This window comes from Chiloscyllium plagiosum, unplaced genomic scaffold (assembly GCF_037043375.1).
Source record: "Chiloscyllium plagiosum isolate Xiang-an unplaced genomic scaffold, Cpla_swu_hap1 HiC_scaffold_10, whole genome shotgun sequence".
NCBI classification, from domain to species: Eukaryota; Metazoa; Chordata; class Chondrichthyes; order Orectolobiformes; family Hemiscylliidae; genus Chiloscyllium; species Chiloscyllium plagiosum.
In genome coordinates this window covers 83,687,764-83,707,034 of record NW_028270148.1, presented here as the reverse complement: position 1 = coordinate 83,707,034, position 19,271 = coordinate 83,687,764, and the positions used below count along the sequence as shown (strand labels likewise).

Below are 19,271 nucleotides of genomic sequence, written 5' to 3'. Positions count from 1 at the left end.
CACTAACCCTGCATGCCATCGGTGCTGACTCTACCTTTGTTCAACATACAACACCAGTTCCACCCATTGTCAGCTCACACACTTCCACTGGATCTCTCCAACCCCTGCACTCCCATCACCCCCACAACCTTACTTCCATTACAGGAAAAGACAGCCCATTGCAAAGCAGGACAAGCCCTTATAGGTGGGAAATATCCGACTTCTGTTCCATCACACCTACAAGAACAGAATCGGCTCTCGTAGAAAATGGCAGAGACTGCTCTACCGGAGATGCTGAGACATACACATCCTGCTAACTGAGTACATATCACTCTGCATGACACTGCCACTCTCCCCTTAACCCTGATGCCTATCTCAGTCATTGCGTACCACTTCTAACCACTGACTAGATGCCTTCTTTCTCTTTCATCTTGCAAGTTCCAATGTTCCAAGCTCTTGAGAAGCACCTTCCTGGACCTCTAAGAATGAAAACAACCAAGATGTTTGAGGAGTCATTGGCAAGATTGCCTCCTGTACTCCCACCACCAGCCCAAATGGGAACTGTAACAGACAGAGTGTCAGACCACAGTCTGATGAGATCCTCACTGTGACAGCTCCTCAGTTGGCTGAGAAAGAAACATCCTAAACTGCTGGCACATGGAGCAGTGCTTTTGACCAGGTGCCTGCTTAAGACCAGGCATGAGATGAGGCTGTAGCATCAATAATCAGGGACTTTATGCAAATACACAGAGAGCAGCAGCAGACAAGCAGAAATGACACGTTGGTGTTCATTGCTCTGGAGATGCATCAGTGCAGTGAGTCCTATGACTGTCTCCCTTCCCCCATACACAGGCAAGTGGCTGGCATTCAGCGACAGGCCCAGCATCCTCAGGGAGGTTGGCTGCTGAAGAGACACTGGTGCCTGGGCTCCACAGACCCAGCCATTAGTCCTCAGTACTGAAGATTGGCTTCTGACAGGGGGACGGGGTACCTTGACCCTAATCCAGGTGCTCCTTTTCTCACAAGGAGATAAGGCAGTGTCAGGAAGCACCCAGCTGGAAGTGGAATTGCACAGAGCCTCCCGAGCAGTCTCCACTCTGGACACTGCAGAAGTGGCCATGTCCTCCATCTCCAAACTGCCTGGTCCCTTTCAGCTCTTGAAACTACTCATCAAAAAGAGTGCATCTGGTAAGAAGCATGTCTGGCATGTCCAGATGCAAGAACCCCATGGGGCGCCCCATTAGGCCACCAGGGCCAATGGGCTCCACAAAATGCAGTATCCCTCCAACCCCAGCCATGGAACCAGGAAATATACTGAGACACAATGGGAGGGAGAAATTATAAAAAATACAACTGAGGGCGTTTTGGTGACATGGTCGAAGAAGGTTTGTTAGTTAATACTAATCTTTGCAGAAATATTCTTGATGTTGTATGTGTTTGCAAGTGTCCCTGTTTAAGGGCTAAACACACTTTCACACCAGCTGACACCAGCTCATGGCCACACACGAGGCTTATTGGATGGAGATGTATGCTAAGAGGCTACTGAGACATTGGAGGCTGGGGGAACATGCATGTACATAGCGTTGAATCCTGCTCACACCCATGTCTCTCTTCATTCGACATTCTCAGTCTTTGGCTTCCTCTGTGCACAAAGGCGTAGCTGTCAAAGAGTTGTTAAGCAGTGGGTGTGCAATAACATGCAAAGATGGTCAGTGTTGTAGAATGGCCAGGCAATTGGAAACCTGTTACATAGGCCTGTAACCAACGTTCTTCCTCTTTAAAAACCCTATGATGGATGTTCACTACGATTCCCACACAGGTCGAGACACTTACCCCAACCAGTCCGAGAGTGCTCACAACTATTTTCTTCCTCATTTTGTGCTTTCAATTTCCAGCACCATGGGTCTCCAGTGACTTTGCAGGTGAGCCCCCATATTTGTACACCCCTTCCAAGAAGCCCATCACTTCAATCCCATGGGATTGACATTTCTCCCAGTCCTTGACCAATCTATCTACATAAACCTGCTCCTGCCAACCCTTCCCACCCAGACTTTAGCAAATGAGGTGACCACATTTGCTGTCTCATCATCTGCAAGCCAGAGTACTCCTGGCTATGGATAACATCTCCATCCTGCATTGCAGCCTTCCCAGCGATTCTTTATAGTACGTCCCTGTGCACATTCTGCTGTCTCCCTCCACAATTCTACAGTACCCTTGTTCAGAGCCTGCATACCCCAGTCCCAAAGATTAAGCTGCTGAGATTTCCTAAGCTCTATCCAACCAACTCCCAACCTCTCCACTCCTCCTCACTCCCCCCTGCATCAACCATCTCTCCCCAACTACCACTACCACCACCCCAGAATCTGCCGCTATAGAACTCATGGACTGACCATGACTGACTTGTAGACTGCAGAAGTGCAGACCCATTGACCGAGACCACCCTGACTGGATGTCTGACAGTAGACTATCCTCTTGATTGGTATTAAGAGGCTTTGCTTGATTTATTGTTTCGGGAACCCATGATTACTGGATGCCTCTCTAGACTTCAGTGAGACATGACTGTTTACTTGCTGCACACAGTGTGTTTGCCCCCATGGTGCATGGTATGAGGTTGATATAACACACAACAAGATGTACTCCCTGTTGAGTGAGGACTGCTGCCCAGCAAGGCAAGCCGCTTGGTTGCGTGACTGCGCCAAGTGGCACATCAAGCCAAGGTGAGGCATGGATTCTGTGAGCATGGTGCTGGGTGCTATATGAGCAAACACTAAGCCAGCAAGGAAACATCGCTGAGATATAGCCTGGCCCAGTCTGTGAGCCTATCTCTGTGTGCAAATTATCCAAGCTGCAGCATTTCGACATTAATTATTGGGTGCACCCTACATTGCAAGTTAGTGTTTCCAGAGCGCACTGTGTGAACAATTGGAGTAGGGGGATGCTTCTGATGAGTTAGTGGGTGTTGGATGTCCATGTCTGCAGAGGAAGAGCACATTTATCTATTCCTCATTGATCGCGCTACAGTTTGGGCACAGGAACATGAAGATTCTTCGGTGCTAGGAAATGAGATCACTCTGTTTGGGTGTTTGGCACATTTGGCCAGATGGGAATCTGAATATTAATCAGGTGATTTGTGACATTAACAAGGCATTCAGCAAGCATTAATCCCCATCAATTGGAATCTTGCCAATGCCTAGAGAGGTTCTCACCACTCCATTTTGAAAAACATAAAAAATGGAACAAGATGATCTCAACATCAAGATGGATGACAGAGTGGTTCAATGAATTTCTGCAGTGCATATTGTCGATAGTACACATTGTTGTTACTGAGCGTCAGTGATGGGGGGATATAGATGTTTATGGATTAGGTGCCAATCAAGCAAGCTGCTTTGGCCTGTATAGTATCAAGCTTCTTGAGTGTTACTGGAGCAGCAACCATCCAGGCAAGTGAAGAGTATTCCATCACACTCCTGATGTGTGCCTTTAAGATGATGGATAAGTATTGGGGATTCAAAAGGTGAGTTACTCGCTGCAGTATTCTTAGCCTCTTGTAGCCATTGTATTCATAATAGTGAGTTCAGTTCGGTTTCTAGTCAATGGAACCCGCCTGTAGGTTGATAGTTGGGAGATACAGTGATAGTAATGCCATCGAATGTCAAGGGGCAATGGTTAGATTGTCTTTTATTGTAGATGACCATTGCCTGGCATTTGCATGGTGTGAATGTTAATTGCCACATGTCAGCCCATGCCTGGATATTATCTAATTGTAAGCTGCTTTGTCATGGATGGTATAAAGCTCTTTGCTTCTTCTTCAAGGTATAAGGTGCCATGGGATGAGTCGAGGTGCATGTTTTGCTTTGGAAGGCATAAGAAGTGAGGGGTGTGAAGGGTGAGGGCTAGAGGTCCTAATATTTAGCATAAATGGTCTGAAATTCCAGAGAACAAGGTGGGTCCTTTAAACAGCCCACCTCAGAACTGGTCAACCTCTGTGGCAGCTTCCATTTTGTATGTGGCGGCAGCAACTCGAGTCTCCATCTCAGACTGAACATCCTACCTTTTAGGCTAACTTCTCCTGAAGAGGCCTGGATGGTATTTTTTTCTCTTGCAACCCAACGCTGGAGTGAAAATACGGGCCCAGGTGTGTAATCACATATGGCACTCTCCAATCTCACGATCACCACAGTTCAGCATTTATTGGTCATTTGAGGAGTAGATTTCCCCAAGTCTCTAGTTAAAGGTCATCTGCAGTTTGCATATTTAAGTCAAGACTCATTTAGAAATTTAGACAGACTATCTGATGGATATAAATCACACAAATTTTGACATCTCATGACAGTTACTGCGTATCATATGAAAAGAATGAGTGGTGTTAAGACTAGTTGTTGTAATGGAACAATTGTAAAGCTACTATTTTGTAGTTTAGATTTTGTACTTTGCTAACAACTCTTGCCTCTCTAAAGCTGTTGACCATGCTGTCAACTTCCAATTCTGTGCCCGTCTTTTCCTGAACTCCATGTTGAGTCATATGCTGTCATGGTATTGAAGTAACCCTTAACAATGTCACAAGTAACACTATATGACTCCAACTGTGGTAAACTATTCCCCTTTATCCCTTATCAACAGTCTCCAACCTTTGTTGACTGCAGCATTCCCCTCCAGTACCTTGGCTATGTCTTCCAGTTTGATGGCACCGCCCTCACTCACTACATTGGCTCCTCTTTCTGTTCCTGCATGTTACCTCGGGGAAATCACAAATATCTAACTTGTGCATTCTCCTATTTCCCATCTGCATTTCTTTCACAGTGATATCCTGTACAAGTATGCTGAGGACTCTCAGCTCTATCTTGCCAACACTTCTCAATCCCCCCACCATCTCTGATTTGTTAGACTGTTTGTCAAACTGAATGAGCAGAATGTTCCCACAGTTAGGAAAACTAGTTATTCCCTAAGCTTTGGTTCAGTTCGTCTCCTGCCAAATATCTGAAGTTAACCCAGATCGTTTGCAACTTTTGTACTTGACTCGAAGATGAGTTTTCAATCACGTATTCACTGCAATGCCAATACTGCCAGCTTCCACCTCCATAGTACCCTCACCTCCACCCCTGCTTCTGCATATCTGCTACTGAAATCTTCATCCATGCATTTGTTATTTCAAGACTTGAGTATTCCAACATCTATGATAATTGATAGGACTCACCTGATGAAAGGATCTCTACCTGAAACATTCAGTCTGTCTTCACAGATGCCACCAGGCCTGTTGTGTTCCTCCAGCATTTTCTGTTTTTATTCTAAAGTTCGCAGCCAACCTCCAACACTTTGAACCCATCTATCCTGACTTGCATCAAGTTCAATTTGTCCATCATACCTTTGCCTTCTAGGTTTCCAGTTCAACAACACATCAACATTAAAATTTGCTTCCTTGCTTTTAAAATCCTTCACAACCTCTCCCCTCAATCTCTGTGACTTCTCTGGCACTTCAATGCTTTAAGATCTCTCTACTTGCATAGCCTTGAATTGCATTGCCAACTATGTCATTATCAAGCCTAGATGCCAGATTTAATGTGGTTAACAGACTATTTGCAACTTCTGTATTGTCCATGACCTCGAGATGAATTTTCAATTACATATTCACTGCAATACCAACATTGCCAGCTTCCACCTCCATAGTAGACTTGCCTCCACACTAAGAACATTGAGAATGTTCTTTCCCTGCTCCTTTGGATGCTTTGCTATGTTAAGGATGCTATATAAATGCAAGTTCTTGTTATTTGAAGGACAATATATGGCTGGAAAGCTCTTTTGCCCCAAACTATCCTGCGATTATGAGATGGTTTTATGCTCAAAATTCTCAACATCAAGCAGGGATCTCTCATGATGGCAGGATTTTCATTTGTTCCATGTGATCCTTCCTTTAAATAGTGAATGAGTTGAAGGAGTGAATTTGACTCTTCTGTATACAGTTATTTAGAGATCCACATTTCCTGATTTACAAAGTACATCAGAAAAATTTTCTTTTTGAAGTGGTGACGCTTCTTACATTTTCTATGATGCTGACAATGCTTACCAAAAACACAGCCGTTAAAAGTTCACTATAAGAATATGGGAGATAGAAGCAGCTCATTGGCTTTTTTGAACCTGCTTCATCACTCAATAAGACCATGTCAGATCTTTTATACCAACACTACCTTCCTATGCAACCTCCAAATTTCTTAATTCCCTTAGTATTCAAATGTCTAATGACCTTTATGTTGATCTCTCTGGGTTTGAAAATTCCAATGATTCAGAATCATTGCAGTCCTAAGTAGCTTTATACCTTTGCCTTCTAGGTTTATGACCCCATCTTCCAGATATCCCCGACCTTCTCATCCAATCCAATTCTATCTAATTCTTCAAAGCTTCAAACTCCAAACTAAATAGACTGAGTCCAGACAATCTCCCCTTATTCAAACTCTCTTCATCCCTGATGAACTTTTGTTGTACTCTCTCCCAAGCACATATGTTCCCTGTTAGGTAAGGAGAGTGAAAAAATACACATAGTATTTCCTTCATGAGGCCTCCTCAATGCCTTGCATAATTGTAGTAAGTATTCTTCACTCCTATATACCAATCCCTTTGTAATAAAAACTGGCATAGCAGTTACCTCCCTGTAACTTGCATGTTAACCTTCTGTGATTCATTTACAAGGGCACCCAGGTCTTTCTGAATGCAAATGTTCATTGCTACTCCTTCTGCCTTTACACTGTATCGTATTGAAAGTTTAGTTTTGATCAGCGATTATATAATCAAAGAATTGGTTTCATGCAATGTTACATATTTTCTGTAGACCATTGCCTGTTACCAAGGAAAGCAATTTTAAACAAGCATAAAATCTCCACCACACCTGCTCGCTGCACAGGTGCCAAACGTAGTAATGTATTTTTTTAAAAGGCCTTACCAGCTAATTGAAGCTTTGAATAATATGAGAGTTTTCTGTTGTGTATTAGTCTGAAAGTATTAAGACTGAGGAATGCCATAAGCATTCTAATTATGACAATGTCATAAAGATTTGTGGAACGGACAGCTTTGAATCTTGGAAGTGTGAGATATAACATTTGATCCTCCTCAAAGTTTCAGTATTAACATCTAATGCAACCTGCAACCAGTTGCTAATATGCGATAAGCTTTATCATATCAATTATAAGAGATTCTTCTAGTTAGACCAGGAAGTAGTTTTCCTCTATCAGACTAGATCATGCAACCTTTATCATGAGCAGCAGTTCATATGGTGTAGTGAGCTCGCATGCCTATAATACATGCTGGGGAACAAAGAAAACTGCAGATGCTGAAATCCAAAGTAAACAGGCAGGAGGTTGGAAACACAGCAAACACATCAGGAGTTGGTAAAGTTGATATTTCAAGGGTAACCCTTCTTCAGGCCTGGGGGTGGGTGTAGGGGGAGCTGCAGATAAAAGGGGTGGCGGGGGCAGGGTGGTGGTGGGGATAGGTGAAGATAGGTAGAAGGTATGACCTGGTTGGTCAATAGGAGGAATGAAACCGGTTGGTGGCAGGGAGCAGTGGAAGGGAGGGGGAGAGGCTGGGAAAGGAGTCGGGGGATGGTTTCCTCCATTGCCACAACAAATCAAACTGCAAATTGGAGGAACAACACCTCATCTTCAGCCTGGGCAGCCTACAGTCTGCAGGACTCAACACTGAGTTCTCCAATTTCAAATAACCTCCCTTCCCATCACCCGACTCCTTTCCCAGTCCCTCACCCTCCCGCTCCCTTCCATTCCTCCCTGCCACCCATCAGACCCATCCCTCCCATTGACCAACCAGGTCGCACCCTCTACCTGTCTTCATCTATCCCCTGTTCACCATCCTGCCCCTGACACCCCCTTGATCTGCAGCCCCCCCTACACCCACACCTTAAGAAGGGTTATACCCGAAATGTCGACTTCTGTCTGTCTGTCTACTATAATACATGGTAAGCAGCAGTGTGGATTTGATTTAACTCATGGTGAGCAGAGGTGTGTTATCTTCAGATTTAATGAAGATAAAGGGGGTGGCAGGGACAGGGTGGTGAAGTGGGGCGGCACAGTGGTTAGTTAGCATTGCTGCCTCACAGCACTAGGGTCCCAGGTTTGATTCCAGCCTCGGGTGACTGTCTGTGTGCACATTCTCTCTGTGTGGGTTTCCTCTGGGTGCTCTAGTTTCCTCCCACCGTCCAAAGATGTGCAGGTCAGGTGAATTGGCCATGCTAAATTGCCCTTGGTGTTAGGTGCATTAGTCAGAGGGAAATGGGTCTGGGTGGGTTACTCTTCAGAGGGTCGGTGTGGACTTGTTGGGCTGAAGGGCCTGTTTCCACACTGTAGGGAATCTAATCTAATCATTAACTTTAAGTTGCCAGCTCATACAACACAGCAGCAGGCAAGAGTTAAAGCTTTAAAAACTGAACAGAAGAAACTCTTGTAGCAGCCCTCAGAATGGTTTCTGACTTGGTAAGAAATGAACTGCGACAGGAAAAATAACAACTCGTTGGAGAAAGGGAATTAGTAACCCCAAAGCAGATGCACGGTGCATTGTGAGGTGGTTGTGGTGCGAGGTGTAATTCCGAATCACAGTTCAGCTGGTGAGTGAACAGTCATTGGAGGCTTTGTTAGTAAAATTAAAAGGTCTTGGTAGGCAAGGGGAAACCTGAAAGAAGCACATTATTCCGGGCAGGAAAAGCAAGAAGTTCAAAAGTTATCTGCTGCTCAAATCAAGCGTTGCCACCACAACAAGCAGACACCATGACGCACACCACTAAAAGAGAAGTAAAGAGCCTCATAAGAAATACTGAATGAAGGTCACAAACTCGTGAAGCCAACAATTAAAGTGATAACATTTTGCAGATTAAAATTCTATGCAGGCTTACTCTAAAGAGAATAGAAAGTTTAGAAATCTATGTTACAATCACAGAAATTGCAGGAAATGTTTCATAAGAGCTTCAATAAAGACAGGAATAATTTATTTAAACTGAGGAGGAAAAAAATTTAGTAAAGAAAAGGGGGTCTTTACGAAGGTCACAAAAAGTAGGAATCACCAGTAAAAACCAAGTAGGAAGAGACTATAAAGTTGTATTGTCACTGGCCATGTAATCCAGAGATCCAGACAAATTTGTGGGGATATGGGTTCAAATCCCACCATAACAAATGGCAAAATTTGAATTCAATAAAAATCTGGAATTAAAAAATCAAATGATGACCATAAATCCATTGTTATAAAAACCCATGTTGTTCTCTAATGTAATGTCCTTTAAGGGCCTAAACACAGGCGAGTCAAACATCAGATTGTTTTACCTGTACTCATGGAATGATACATTTCACAGTGTCCCAGGCAACATCATCACCATTCCTGGGTATATCTTGTCTCATTGGCAGGTCAGACACATAAGAGGTGGCAGAATGATGGTGCCTTGCGACTTTGTGAAGTCCCCTGGGCATTAGGTCAAACTTGAACATGGAAACTCCCTGCTGATTATTACATAATTGCCTCCCATTCAGCTAATGATTCAGTATTCCTTCATATTGAACAGCACTTGGAGGAAGCATTGAGTGTGGGAAGGGTGCAGGGTAGGGGATATCAGTGCCCCTCACCAAGAGTGGCTCAACATCCCCACTATTGATCCAACTGGTCAGGTCCTAAAGGAGAAGGGTCCTAGACTGGATTTGAAGAAGACTGTGAGGGAACAAAATAGAGGGAAAACATACTTGACTTCATCCTCACCAATCTACCTGCTGCATATGCATCAGTCCATGAGAGTATCGGTGTGAGTGACTACAGCACGTTCTTTGTGGAGACACAGTTCTGTCTTCCCATCATATTGAGCGTAACTATCACCATGTTAAATGGAATAGACTGCAAACTGATGTAGGAACTCAAGACTGGGCATCCATGAAGTGCTGTGGGCCATCAGCAGCAGCAGCAGACTTGTGCAACACAATCTGCAATTTCATGGTTTGGCATAGTACAGGAAAGAGTGCAGGAAATCCTCAAGTGCAAAGGTGAAGAGCCAGACGTGGTGGTGCATGTTGGCACAAATGACATCGGGAAAAAGAGGATGGGCATTCTACAGCGGGACTTCGGAGAATTCGGAAGAAGGCTGAAAAGCAGGACATCCAGGATGGTTACCTCCGGTTTGCTTCCAGCTCCTCAGGTTGGAGAGGATAATGGACTTGAATGTGTGGCTGGGGAACTGGTACAGGAAGCAAGAATTTAAATTCTTGGATCACTGGGGTATGCTTAGCGGTAAGGATAAATTATACAAGCGGGGCAGGTTGCACTTTAATAGGTGGGGGACAGCATTCTGGCAGGTAGGTTTGCCACTGCAACACAGCTGCATTTAAACTAAATAGTGGGGGGGGAGGGGACAAACTGGAAGTTTAAGAAGGAAGTTAAAGGAAAAGTTAGAACAAGAGAAGTCAAGAAAGACAAGGGAATCAATGGAGCCGAAAACTCAAAAAAGGATCATGCCGTAAGGTCAAGTGAAATAGGGATTGATAGGAAGGGTGAGGGGAGTAACAAATTAAAAATATTATATATGAGTGCACGAAGCATTAGAAATAAGGTGGATGAGCTTGAGGCTCATTTGGAAATTGGAAGTTACGATGTTGTGGGGATAACTGAGACATGGCTTAAGTGGACAGGGCCTGGGAAATAAATATTCAAGGCTATACATGCTATCATAAGGACAGACTGACTGGCAGAGGGGGTGGGGTGGCCCTGTTGGTAAGGAATGATATTCAGTCCCTTGCGCGGGGGGACCTAGAATCAGGGGATGTAGAATCAGTATGGATAGAGCTGAGAAATTCTAAGGGTAGAAAGACCCTAATGGGAGTTATCTACAGGCCCCCAAACAGTAGCCTGGATGTAGTGTGTAAGATGAATAAGGAGCTGAAATTGGCCTGTAGCAAAGATATTACTACAGCTGTTATGGGGGATTTCAACATGCAGGTAGACTGGGAGAATCAGGGTGGTACTGGACCCCAAGGAAGGAAGTTTGTGGAGTGCCTCCAAAATGGATTCTGAGAACAGCTTGTGCTGGAGCCTACCAAGAAGAAAGCAATTCTGATCTGGTGTTGTGCAACGAACCAGATTTGACCAGGGACCTCAAAGTAAAGGAGCCATTAGGAGGTAGTAACCACAATACAATAAGCTTTAATCTGCAGTTTGAAAGGGAGAGGGTAGAATCGGTAGTGACAATATTTCAGTTGAATAAAGGGAACTATGGAGCTATGAGGGAGGAGCTGGACAAAGTTCAATGGTGCAATACCCTAGCAGGGATGGCAGTGGAGGAACAATGGCAGATATTTCTGGGTATAATGCAGAAGATGCAGGATCAGTTCATTCCAAAAAGGAAGAAAGATCCTAAGGGGAGGCAGGGTGGGCTGTGGCTGACGAGGGAAGTTAAGGACCATATAAAGACAAAAGGGAAAAAGTATAACATAGCAAAAATGAGTGGGAAATCGGTGGACTGGGAAGCTTTTAAAGAACAACAGAGGATAACTAAAAAGGAAATACGCAAAGAAAAAATAAGGTACGAAGGTAAACTGGCCAAAAATATAAAGGAGGATAGTAAAGGTTTTTTTAAGTATGTGAAAAGAAAAAAAAATGGTTAAGACCAAAATTGGGCCCTTGAATACAGAAACGGGTGAATTTGTTACAGGGAACAAAGAAATGGCAAAAGAGTTAAATTGGTACTTTAGATCTGTCTTCACTGGGGAAGACACGAGCAATCTCCCAGATGTAATATTGGCTGAAGGACCTGAACTGAAGGGAATTTATATTTGGCAGGAAATGGTGTTGGAGAGACTGTTATGTCTGAAGGCTGATACGTCCCCAGGACATGATGGTCTACATCCCAGGGTACTAAAGGAGGTGGCTCTAGAAATCGTGGATGCATTGGTGATCATTTTCCAATGTTCTATAGATTCAGGATCAGTTCCTATGGATTGGAGCGTGGCTAATGTTGTCCCACTTTTTAAGAAAGGAGGGAGAGAGAAAACAGAATTATAGACCAGTTAGTCTGACCTCAGTGGTGGGACAAATGTTGGAGTCAATTATAAAGGACAAAATTACGACACATCTGGATAGCAGTAAGAGGATAGGTCAGAGTCAGCATGGATTTATGAAGGGGAAATCATGCTTGACTAATCTTCTGGAATTTTTTGGGTATGTAACTCTGAAGATGGACAAGGGAGATCCAGTGGATGTAGTATACCTGGATTTCCAAAAAGCCTTTGATAAAATCCCACATAGGAGGTTAGTGAGCAAAATTAGGGCACATGGTATTAGGGGCAAAATACTGACATGGATTGAAAATTGGTTGGCTGACAGGAAACAAAGGGTAGTGATAAACGGCTCCCTTTCGGAATGGCAGGCGATGACCAGTGGTGGGACCGCAGCTTTTTACAATGTACATTAATGATATAGATGAAAGTATTAAAAGTAATATTAGCAAATTTGCTGATGACACAAAGCTGGGTGGCATGGTGAAATGTGAGGAGGATGTTAGGAGAATACAGGGTTACCTGGACAGGCTAAGTGAGTGGACGGATGCATGGCAGATGCAGTTTAATGTGGATAAATGTGTGGTTATCCACTTTGGTGGCAAGAACAGGAAGGCAGATTACTACCTAAATGGAGTCAAGTTGGGTAAAGGGACAGTACAATGAGATCTAGGTGTTCTTGTACATCAGTCAATGAAAACAAGCATGCAGGTACAGCAGGCAGTGAAGAAAGCTAATAGCATGCTGGCCTTCATAAGAAGAAGAATTGAATATAGAAGCAAAGAGGTCCTTCTGCAGTTGTACAGGGCCCTGGTGAGACCACACCTGGAATAGTGTGCACAGTTTTGGTCTCCAAATTTGAGGAACGACATTCTGGCTATTGAGGGAGTGCAGCGTAGGTTCACGAGGTCAATTCCCGGAATGGCGGGACTATCTTATGCTGAAAGATTGCAGCGACTGGGCTTGTATATGCTTGAGTTTAGAAGGCTGAGAGGGGATCTGATTGAGACATATAAGATTATTAAAGGATTGGACACTCTGGAGGCAGGAAACATGTTTCCGCTGATGGGTGAGTCCCGAACCAGAGGACACAGTTTAAAAATGTGGTTCAGGCCACTCTGTTCTAAGTGGCCTGAACCACAGGCCACTTAGAACAGAGTTGAAGAGAAACTTCTTCACCCAGAGAGTGGTGGGTGTATGGAATGCTCTGTCCCAGAAGGCTGTGGAGGCCAAGTCTCTGGATACTTTCAAGAAAGAGTTGGATAGAGCTCTTAAGGATAGTGGAATCAAGGGTTATGGGGATAAGGCAGGAACAGGATACTGATTGAGGATGATCAGCCATGATCATAATGAATGGTGATGGTGGCTCGAAGGGCAGAATGGTCTACTCCTGCACCTATTGTCTATTGTCTAAGCCAGGGGATCACCCCTGGTTCAATGGCGAGTGCAAGAGGACATGCCAGGAGCAACACCAGGCATACCAGAAAATGAGGTGTCAACCTGGTGAATCTACATAATAGGACTATTTGCATGCCAAACAGCATAAGCAGCAAGTGATAGTCAGAGTTTAGCGATGCCAGAGCCAACAGATCAAATCTAAGCTCCGTAATTCTGCTACATCCAGCTGTGAATGGTGATGGACAAATAAACAAATCAATGGAAGAGAAGGTTCCACAAGTATCTCCTTAATCAATGATGGGAGAACCCAGCACAGTGCAAAAGATAAGGCTCAAACATTTGCAACAATCTTCAGCCAGAAATACAGAATGGATGATCCATCTCAGCATCCTCCAGAGGTCCCAAGTAGCATTGCAGATGCCAGTCTTCACCCAATTCGATTCACTCCACACTTATGCTAAAGGCATGTGCTCCAGAACTAACTGCACCCTTAATCAATTTGTGCCAGTTTAGCCGCAACACTAACTCTACCAAACAATGTGAAAAGATTATCAGGTATGTTCTGTACACAAAAACCAGGGCAAATCCAACCTGGTCAATTTCTTTCCCACCAGTCTACTCTCAATCATCAGTAAAGTGATGGAAAATGTCATCAGCAGTACTATCAAGCAGCACCTGTTCAACAATAACCTGATCAGTGATGTTTAGTTTCATTCTGCCAGGGTCACTCAGCTCCTGACCTCATTACAGCTTTGGTTCAAGGATGTGCTGGATGAAACAGTTCAACTCCAAATGTGAGGTGACAGTAGCAGCCCGTGCATTATGGTCGCATGTGATCGAGTGTAGTATCAAGAAACCCAAGAAAAACTGGAGTCAATGGGAATCGGGGGGGAAACTTTCCATTGATCGGTATCATATCTGACTCATAGAAAGATAGTTGTGGTTGTTGGAGGTCATTCATCTCCACCCTAAGACATCTCTGTAGGAGTTCCTCAGGGTAGTGTCCCAGTCACACCCGTCTTCAACTGCTTCATCAATGACTTTCCCTCCATCATAAGGTCAAAAGTAGGGATGTTCACTGATGATTGCCCAACGTTCAGCACTATTCATGATTTTTCAATGATAAAGCAGTCCATGTCCAAATAAAGAAAGATATGAACAATATCCAGGTTTTGGCTACCAAATCATATCCCCCAACTCATCCCAAGGCCTCTATACTTTGAAGAAAAGCAAGCAGCTCCATGCCACCCAGGACAAAGCAGCTTACAATTAGACAATATCCAGGCTTGGACTGACGAGTGACAAGTAACATTTGCACCACACAAAATGCCAGACAGGGCCATTGCTAACAAGAGGTAACAAGAGGTAACCTAACCATTGCCCTTTGATATTCAATGTTGTTACTATCATTGAATTCCCCCATTGTCAACATCCTGGTCAGAAAGTGAACTGGACTCACCATATAAATACTGTAGCTTCAAGAGCAAATCTTAAGCTAGGAATCCTGCAGTGATTAATTCACCTCCTGACATCCCAAGGCTTGTCCACCAATTACACAACACAAGTCAAGATCACTTGTCTGGATGAGTGTAGCTCTAATACTCAAGAAGCTTAACACATTCCAGGACAAAGCAGCCTGCTTGTTTGAAGCCACATCCACATTCACTTGTTCCCACCCGCTGATGCTGTGTGTACCATCTGTAAGAAACAATACAGAAAGTCATCAAAGCTTCTTAGTCAACATCTGCCAAACATGCAATCACATCCATCTACAAGGGCAAGAGCAGCAGATATATGGGAACACTGTCATCTGCGAGTCCCCCTCCAAGCCACTCATCACCCTGAGTTGGAACTATATTGCCATTCCTTCATTATTGCTGAGTTAAAGTCCTAAAACTCCCTCTCTAATGCTATTGTGGGTCTACCTGGACTGCGGTTCAAGAAGGCAGCACACCACCATCTTCTCGGGCAACTAGGAATGGGCGTTGAATGCTGACCCAGCCAAAGACATCTCATGAATGAATGAAAAAGCCTAATAAAAACCTTAATAGAAAACAATTGAATGAAGTTAGTTCTGTTAGCACAAAAGAATTTGTTTTGTATGATCAATGAGATGGGAACCAGTGTCTGTACTAAATTGGTGCAAATGTTTTCCATTTCCATTAACTGTGAAGAAAACTCAGACTGCAAGAGTCAGCAAGGTTTACAAGGCAAACCAAACAGTGAGATAGCCATGAATAACATTCTACACCAGAGCCAAATTAAAAGTTTGGAACTGAGGTAACTCAGAGTACAACACCGTGAGACTGTGAACGTGCTAGTTTCACCAATACTGAGATTACTGGAGGCAAATGAGAGTCCAAACCACTCAAGTAGTGCAAGTAAAAAAAAATTACATGCTTCAGCAGAAATCCACTGACTGATTGAGAATAAAAATCTGCTGACCCAGATTGAAGATGTGGTGAACAAAACTTGACAAGGAAGCACCACTGAGACAGGATGACCATTGTCCAAATATTCAACATACCACTAAGAAGAAATTGCTTATTACAGCAGTGAAGATGTCCTCCATTAAGGAAATCGAAGAGATTCAAGTTTCTCTGGTTTAAAGAGACATAAAGACCTCAGACTGTCAGGAAGGGAATACAAAGCAACAGCCCTCCAACTGGCAAACTTCCAGTCTTCCATGTTTATAGGGAATGGTAAATGTAATTAGCTGTGCAAATGTATCATGTTAATCATGAAGGAAAAAAGCTGCTGGGGAATATTGCTTATGGATCTGGAAGGATTAACACCGAGAGGAGAATTGCTGGAAAATTGAATTAATTGAATCTTGATTCAAGGCCACTTGCTGGATTCATATTTACCCTCATTTGAACTGTTCCCCAAGTTTTTTACTGATCATTTCATTTTCAAAGATTTGATACTTTGAATGAAAAGAAAATTGGATTGATTATACTTTGATAGTGTACAATGAGCTTTGAGGATCAACAGCTCATTTTACAATTTTCACAATTTCTGCTTCCATTGGCTTCAGTTAAAATTGATTTGAGTATTGGGACAGATGTAAAACAGATGGTTAATTCACTATCATTCATTTTAAAATATTGCACAAAGTCAAATTTCCCCAGAAGAATTGTATTATCTGTTGAGACTGTGGTTTGTGACATATTAGACATTAACTGTGGTATAAATGGTCAACTCAGTTCAGTGGGGGAACTCTTGTCTGTCAGTTTCAAGTGAATTAATTCTCATTGCAGAACACAAATTGATGTTTTTCTGTCTTTCAGTATAATCCTCAGCCTAAAACACCTCCATTTAAAACAGTCAATTGCCTACAATGGCTGAGAAATGAAAACCATTCCTAATTTGTGTGAAAGTCAATCTCAAAGTTACTGTTTATAGTGTCTATAAGTGCTCCACTTATCCTTGGCAAAAAACCTGTTTTCTCCCCAGCTCACACCTCATTAATGTGCACAAAATTCAAGAACAAACATAAATAAATAAATAACATTTCATTGCAGTGCATTGAATGTCGTAAAAAACAGAATAAAAAAATGTTATTAAGTTGTGAACTTTTTTACCTTTCCAGTGAATTTACGCATGCAGTCCATTAGCTGTAATAAATAGGCCAGATTTGAAAATTATCCAGTAAATACAGAACCACAAATAACACTGGATTATTTATATTACATTTTATTCAGCTATTTAGTTTAGATTAGATTAGATTAGATTATTTACAGTGTGGAAACAGGCCCTTTGGCCCAACAAGTCCACACCAACCCGCCAAAGCGCAACCCACCCAGACCCATTCCCCTACATTTACCCCTTCACATAACACTACGGGCATTTTAGCATGGCCAATTCACCTAACCTGCACATTTTTGGACTGTGGGAGGAAACCGGAGCACCCAGAGGAAATTCACGCAGACACGGGGAGAATGTGCAAACTTCACACAGTCGCCTGAGGTGGGAATTGATCTGTAAGTTCACAGAATAAATCATTTTTAACATTAAGCTGCTTCTAAATTAGGAATAAACATTCTAATTACATTGAAGTCTATAATACCTTAAATGAAACTTCCTCTGAAGTGCCTCTGGTCAACTGGAAACCAAGTGTATCAATCAAGTGAGAGTACCCAGTCTGAAACTTCACCTAGTTGCACTCTCTTCCCTCTATAACCCACTCACAATAATAGCCAGGCCTGTAGGTCAGCACAGTCCACATGCTTTGTTGACATTTTCTAATCAATGTTTTCACAGATATTATGACATATCTTGAAACCAGGCATTCTGGCTCAGGGGTAGGGACATGACCACTGTGCCACAAGAACCATGCTTTGTCAATTATTTAAAACAACAAGTTCTAAATCTATAAGGAAGGTGAAGATCCTCAAGAAAACACAGACTCAATCTCATTACCAGCCAGGATCTTGGCCATCAGATAACACTGGCTATTGCACATAATTAACCACCTGATAAAGGAGCGGCGCTCCGAAAGCTAGTGCTTCCAATTAAACCTGTTGGACTATAACCTGGTGTTGTGTGATTTTTAACTTTGCACATAATGAATGAATTGTACTCATACAAATTCACGAACGATGCTGTACTAATGGATTCCTATATCGATGGAGATACATGTGATATTAAACTGAGGCTTTCTTCACTTGAGATATTAAACTGAGGCCTGACTGCCTGTTGAGGAAGGTATAACAACATCTATGGTATTGTATTAAGAAAGAAGAAGAGTAATTCTTCAACTGTTCTGAGAAAAATGTTTTTCTTGAACAATGGCCGCAAAATGGATCAATTGGTTACTCATCTCATTGCTTGGTGGCACAACTTTGTGTCTAAGTTGGCAACTGCATCCAAACAGCAATAATTACAAACTTTGAAAATAATTAATTGCAATGTGGTACATAGAGATGCCCTGAGTACATGAAAGACATTAGATTTGGAGTCACATGTAATTCTTAAGCATCTCATTTATTGATCAAGTTAACATGAATCAGTCTAACTAAATGTGAAGATAAGTAAGAGTCTTTTTTTGTTATAGGGAAGAAACACTAACCACTCTACTGCATCTTACTCTTTCAAGTGATTATTAACAAAATAATCATCATGCTTTAAATGAAATTGTTTGAGTGATAGTGTTACTCAGTAGGTATAGATAATACCTGTGGTTCAAGACCATAAGACCATAAGACCATAAGACATAGGAGTGGAAGTAAGGCCATTCGGCCCATCGAGTCCACTCCGCCATTCAATCATGGCTGATGCGCATTTCAGCTCCACTTTCCAGCGTTCTCCCCGTAGCCCTTAATTCCTCGAGACAACAAGAATCTATCAATCTCGGCCTTGAAGACATTTAGCGTCCCGGCTTCCACTGCACTCCGTGGCAATGAATTCCACAGGCTCACCACTCTCTGGCTGAAGAAATGTCTCCGCATTTCTGTTCTGAAATGACCCCCTCTAATTCTAAGGCTGTGTCCACGGGTCCTAGTCTCCTCGTTTAACTGAAACAATTTCCTAGCATCCACCTTTTCCAAGCCATGTATTATTTTGTACGTCTCTATTAAGTCTCCCCTTAATCTTCTAAACTCCAACGAATACAATCCCAGTATCCTCAGTCGTTCCTCATATGTTAGACCTGTCATTCCAGGGATCATCCGTGTGAATCTCCGCTGGACACGTTCCAGTGCCAGTATGTCCTTCCTGAGGTGTGGGGACCAAAACTGGACACAGTACTCCAAATGGGGCCTAACCAGAGCTTTATAAAGTCTTAGTAGTACATCTCTGCTTTTATATTCCAACCCTCTTGAGATAAGAGACAACATTGCATTCGCTTTCTTAATCACGGACTCAACCTGC

The 19,271-nt window shown here is 42.9% G+C and overlaps 1 protein-coding gene across 2 annotated transcripts in view; it reads right to left on the bottom strand.

Moving 5' to 3' along the window:
- The window catches only part of LOC122552954 (filamin-A-interacting protein 1-like), a 245,339-nt gene that overhangs the window by 201,027 nt on the left and 25,041 nt on the right, over positions 1 to 19,271 (bottom strand). The window contains exon 2 of one of the 2 annotated variants that reach the window (XM_087991507.1): positions 14,860 to 15,098. The exons of the other annotated variant lie outside the window; for it this stretch is intronic. Within the exon in view, the coding sequence (XP_087847633.1) occupies positions 14,860 to 14,862 (3 nt within the window). The 5' untranslated portion in view covers positions 14,863 to 15,098. The remainder of the gene's footprint in view (positions 1 to 14,859; positions 15,099 to 19,271) is intronic. 2 annotated transcript variants of the gene reach the window in all.